The 6090-nt window shown below is 46.9% G+C and overlaps 1 protein-coding gene across 1 annotated transcript; it reads left to right on the top strand.

Annotated features, from left to right (window-relative positions):
- The first annotated feature begins 785 nt into the window (after positions 1–785).
- On the top strand, positions 786–2795 carry LOC131400637 (PWWP domain-containing DNA repair factor 4-like). Its single transcript, XM_058535333.1, has one exon. The coding sequence runs from the start codon at positions 786–788 to the stop codon at positions 2793–2795; it is 2010 nt and encodes a 669-aa protein (XP_058391316.1).
- Positions 2796–6090: the final 3295 nt, after the last annotated feature.

Below are 6090 nucleotides of genomic sequence, written 5' to 3'. Positions count from 1 at the left end.
TAAACCACCATAGAGAAATGAAGAAGTGCAGGTCACAGCCAATGGCCTATGCCTGCAGCAATCCTTAGGAAGGATGATACCAGTAACCACCATGAGGATCTCCACGAACCTCTGAATTCTGAGTTCATGCTCTTGAACACGACATTGTGCTGACACCCCATACCAGTAGGTCAGAGATCATCTCTGGCTTCCTTGGGTGCACAGGGCCGCACCAGCACCCCAGAAAAGAAAAACTGGCATTCCCCTGGTATGAGCCCCGAGGAGCCCAAAGGGCACAGGACGTCCAACAACCCAAATGAGATCCCGGACACGACACCCACCTCCCAACACAGATGCTCTTTATTATGCAGTAGGAACAAATGGGGCAAGAAGTTGGGTTTGGAGGGTTACAAAACTCCTCTGGGATCTTCCGTATTTTTTTCCCGGACACTTGCCATGTATCTACCCCCCTGTCTGACACAGACACTTTATGTTTCTTTATCTCTCATCAGTTCTCATTGACCAACATTCTTCTACTTTTACAGGAGGAATTTTTTTCTGATACTCTTCTCCCTTTCCTTCCCCACATTTCAGTATAGTCTGTCCAAAACACGAGTTCCAGCATCCCTGGGAGACTCAGGTGGAGAAGGACAGGCCAGACAGGCTGTAAACCCTTCGCAGTCCTCGGCAAAAAGGTGTGGTGAAGAACATTGTTCTAGGCAAGACCTGCCATAGCTGTGGGTGGGTGTGACGGCCAGACCCCTCAACTTCTATGAATTACCTCTTGACAGGAAAGGCAAATCATAATGGATTCCGAATATGTCCTATGCAACTGGAAAGGTCACTTTTGGCCAGCAAAGGTTTTGTCCAGATCCGAGATCTCACCAAAAAATAATAGGAAAAAGGCACTTTCTCTAGAAGTTCAAATACTCTCAGTTGATGAAAAAATTAGAGTGAAAAGCACAGACATAAAGATGTCAAATGAGTCTCAAATTGAATCCATTGCCTCCTCGCTAGTGGCCCAGTCGAAGGCCGGTGTCCCACCAGAAGAGGAAGCGGCCTACAGAAACGCCCTTACAGCGGCACAGGAGATTCTGAATGAGAGAGCAAATCTGGGTCCAGCAAGAGCATCAGATGATCCAGAGACCACGACGCTGTCTCAGAAGGGAACGCGAAAGCCATCTTGTAGGAAGTATCGGAAGCCCAGAGGGAACTTACTGAGGAGTCTTGGGAAAAGCAAAAAACCCAAATCACTGTGGGTGCGTTCAGAGAGGGAGGGCGCCCCAGATGGCATCAAATCACAGGTGCACACAACCGTCGCTCCTATTCCCAGGGAAGTGCAAACAACGTCCACACAAAGCTCCAGCGTGTGCCCAAACTTCCTGTCACTTTCAGAAGATGACCATGAGAAAGAGGGCAAGGAAAAGAGGGACACCTCAAGAGTTATGTCCTTGCATTGCACAGTCAAGGAGGAGGGTGCAGGTGCTCAAGATGGAGGCGTCCTTCCATCTCTGCCACCAGGTCTCATCCTCACGGTGCCCAAGGCTCTGCAAGAAGAGGCACACGACACCTGCCCAAAGCCCCTGGCTGTCTCTTCTGAATGCTCTACCTTCTGCGGGAATGTCGAGGACCCTGGAGCGGGTGCCTGGAAGCCGGGCATGGAAAGTGTGGCAGCATCCTCCAGTGCCCCTAACCTGAGCCCACGTTATTCACTCCGTCTGGCAAATAGAAAAAGGAAGCTGCAGGGACCAGAGTCTGAGAGACAACTGCAAGAACTTCAACGTTTAGTTGACTCAAAGGCTGTTAATCCCACCACCACTCCTAAAAAGGATGTTGGCAAGGAAGCGGGACAACCGACCAGCATGGCTTTGCCTCAGGATCCCTGTCCCATTGAAAGCGGAATGATGGTCTGGTTTAAATTTCAAAATCACCCATTTTGGCCAGCAGTGGTAAAGACTGTCAGCCCAACAGAGCAGACTGCAAGGGTGCTTTTGATTGAGGCAAACATGCGCCTCAAAGAGAGCGGCATTCAAGTTCCTCTTCGAAGATTAAAGCATCTGGATTGTAAAGAGAAAGAAAAACTAATAAAGGGAGCCAGGAAAGCATATGAGCCAAGTGTGAACTGGTGCTTCTCCCTGATTTCCCACTACAGAGAAGGGCTCAGTCGCGGGTCTTTTGCGGGCTCCTTCCTGGACTATTATGCTGCTGACGTCAGTTACCCAATTAGGAAAGCCATCCAAGACAGCACTCTGGAGATTGATTTCCCACAGGTGAACTATGCTGACCTGGAAGATTCTGAGGAGGAGACATCCCTGGGCGGGAAGAGGCCCCACAAGAGAATTCTCCCTGACCGGATGAAGGCCGCTTGGGACCGAGCCAACCAGAAGCTAGTGGACTTCATCGTGGAAAGAAAGGGGGCTGACCACCATCTTCTGGACATTGTCAAAGGCAGGAAACAGTCCAGGTGGCTGGCATCATTTCTGAGTTCAAACAGGTATGTGATCTGCGTCGAAACATACCTGGAGGATGAAGACCAGTTGGATGTCGTGGTAAGACATTTACAGGAAATCTACAAGCAAATAGACAAGAAAATGCTGAATCTGATAAGAGATGACCAAGTGAGTTTTGTTCTGGAAGTTCTTCTGCCAGAGGCAATCATCTGTTCAATTGCTGCACTTGATGGATTAGATTACAAGGAGGCAGAAGAAAAGTACCGGCAAGGGCCACCTGTGCATTCCCGGGAAAAAGAACTATTTGATAAAAACATCTTAAAGGAAACGAGAAAGAGGTCAGCAACAAGGAGCAAGGCTCAATAACTCTCCCTCCGCCCCCATCCGCTGTGCTCACACCTCAGCAGGGAGACTTCTCATAGTACACCATTACCAAGAAACCCTGTCTGTGTGAAATGTGTGACCCTTCCATTCTCTACGGCATGTAAATACGTTCTGGAAATTCGAGACCTCGGGAACGGGTTGAATTCATTTTGGACCCATCTCCAGCATGTGTGGGTGGCACGGTCATCATCATTTCTTGCTCCCAAGCTCTTCACAGACTAATTTGTTAAAATATTGCAAACGGTTGTACTTCCTTCTACTTGCTCGGATGTGTGTATTGCCCAGATAGTTTCATTGACATTGCTTTTGGCTATACTTCATATTTTTAATATAGGACTCACATTCTTTTATTACATGAAAAGGCTCTGGTGTCAGATGTTAAGCAACAATCATTTTTAAAATCCAAGATACACTTTTACGGAAACATCACGTGGATTTCTCATTCTTTTTGTGATACATTGGTACAAACAATTGGATTCCTCCTTAAGGCAACTTCTGAATTTTCCCTGCCATGCTTATTTGTTTGGAAAAATAGCCCTGAGAGGTAAAACCAATGACAGAGATGTTTTCCGTATATTATCGCTACCTTCAGATGGTTCTTGGAAAAGCAATCTGAAACCCAAACAAAGTTAATGGATCACCTGCATGTAGTCCACATGTGGGTGAATGAAATCTCAGCCGGCAGTAAACATTTTGTCGTCAGCCCGCGCAAGACTATTAACTCTACGTTTCCCCGAGATTCCATTTATGGAAGCAGCTCTTCTTCAATGGCTGAATGGTTCCCCAAAACATACAGGCTTCTGGCTGTCTTCCTAACTGGATCCTCTACACAGAGCCACCTGTCGCCAGGTGGAAAGCAACTGGAGTCATCATGTACACAGTCGAGCTAGTCTAGACCTAGGAGTCCAGGCTGACTGCCAGGAGCCCATCTAGATGGCATAAATTGTAGGAAAGCAAGCACTTTGTTCTGGACCCTGAAAAGCAGTCATATGTCTCAAACCAAGCAAGCTTTATCTTTTGACTTTATTCATTGACTAGCTCCGACAGGTTCCATCAGTATAAATGCGGACTGGTAAGTCATTCCAGGCTGCCTGAGCAGCAGATGGACCAGGATCTGGGAATTGGGAAAAGGGTTACAGAAAAGTCTCCATTTGGCTAAATATGGCTGTTGTCAGAATACAATGAAATATATGTAATTAAAAGATAAATTCTGAAGCCCATGAATTGTTATCCTAACTTGAAACAAGATTTTTCTGAGAAAAAAAATGTTAGCAAAGCTAGTTTCCTTTAAAAAACTGGATGTGAAGATAAATACGAAAGGTTTAACATGAACCTGAGTGCATTTTGATTCTTAGAGGGAGTCAACAGTCACTCACGGGCCCGTGTTACGTGTTCACAAGGCCACGGGACTTTATTTTTCTTGGTAAAATTTGCAAAGGCTAGCTGTTTTGATTCACAATAAAACCGTCGCATCTTTCACCTCAAACTTCTGCTTCATCATACTTCAGATTGTACAACTACATAGTTGAAATGTCTAAATATGTATATGTATATTATATATATATTTTTTTGGAATTTTGATGGATTAGTTGTCATCTTTTAAAGTTCATTTATTCATGAATTTTTCTTCTCATTCTAAATAAATATTCGCTTTCATGCTCGTTTTTATAATTTTAGAAGAGGGATTTCCAAATTGTGTAAGCTTCAGGCCCAACAGAACCCTCTTTGGAACTCTGCCTGAGAGAGACCAAGACTCCTGGGGCATTCTGTCTGGGCCAATCCACGTGACATCCTCAGGGTCCTGGGAAGTATTTGGAAACACACCACGTCCATGCTCTATGTGGACCTTATACACGGGAACAGCACATGTTAGTTCCTCTATAACATCGTGTCCCTCTGAGTCAAATATGTCGCTCAACTTCAGCTTTCTCATGGGGCCACATCTATCTCCACGTTCTAACATTTTCTTCACCACCTCATTCATTCATTCACTCCTTCACTCATTCATAACATTGTGAGTCAGTAGAGCACGTAAGATGCGGTTTAAGACTCTGCTCTGAGGATAAATTTCAGGTGCCACAGAAAGGAGACGACAATCTTGTGACCCAGGTGACAATCGAATTTCTAAGATGACTGGGATGCACTACTTTTTCTTCTTAGTGAGAAATATTTATCAGCATCATGGACTGACGGCCTATACGTGACACCAGAACCCCAGGTTTCCCTATACTTGTGAGATCGTGGGTGTCTCTTGGTTTGGGGTGAAGGGAGAGGACCTGGTCCCTCCTGGGGTGTGATTTATACCTGAGGCATTCACTGAAGAGGGCAGAGACACCTGGGACATGCATCTCTTCTCCTCTGCTTTAAACTGGGGACAGATTTTGGGTGTGAGCTGGGTTTGTGGCAGGCTGTGTGACCTCTGAGATCCCTTCCAGCCTGAGCCTTTGTTAAGGTGGGTCTAAGATTGCCCTAAGCTGGTTCTCTGTCATGGGTGTGTGTGTCTGATGGGAAAGCTCAACCTGTTACTCACCCTAACCTATCAGATTAAGGAGACCTCCTCTCCTCGAATCATAAAGCAAACAGCTGAACATCAGACCATGATCGTAATTGTTGGTTGGCAGAGCTGCATGGAGACGGCATGCACAGCATTCACATTTCTCTACATCCATGTATGAATCTGACAAAGAAAGAGTGGAACCTTTGAGGCAGGTTCATCAGATTCATCCTCAAGGAAATCAGGGCCCTTGTGCGCCAAATAGAAAGTTACTGTCTGGGGCCCTAAGGGTGACCTGGGCATCTCTGAGAGCCAGTTCAATGCTCCTTGGCCTCTCACTGGCCTTGGCTATACACCCCACTTACCTGCCCTGATGCCCCACTGTGGGGACATGGCTCCAGGGGAATGGGACCCAGTCTGACCTGGAGGCAAGCCCCTCTGCATCTCTCCATCACCTCCCACGTCCTTATCAATCCCATGTCCACCTCGAGACTCTTCTGGGCCACAGAGGGCTATCAAGGTCACTGCCCCAGTCCCATATCCACCCAGCCTCCATCCATGCCCTAGAGGACCTACCAAGGCCACTGCCCCAGTCCTGTAACCACCTTGAGCCTCACAGTGTGGAGGGGTTGTGTCTGCCACTGCAAGCCAAGGGGCCTGTGTGCTCTTACCCCATGCCAGCGCCAAGGCTGTGGGATTGACCAACAGTCAGTTACTTTGTACGCTGGGGATTGAACACACCGATCCTCATCCTGCCTGGCACAAGGACTAATGGACTCATTA

Source organism: Diceros bicornis, chromosome X (genome assembly GCF_020826845.1).
Source record: "Diceros bicornis minor isolate mBicDic1 chromosome X, mDicBic1.mat.cur, whole genome shotgun sequence".
Classification (NCBI taxonomy): domain Eukaryota; kingdom Metazoa; phylum Chordata; class Mammalia; order Perissodactyla; family Rhinocerotidae; genus Diceros; species Diceros bicornis.
The sequence above is the reverse complement of the archived record's forward strand: the minus strand, read 5'-3'. Positions and strand labels throughout refer to the sequence as shown.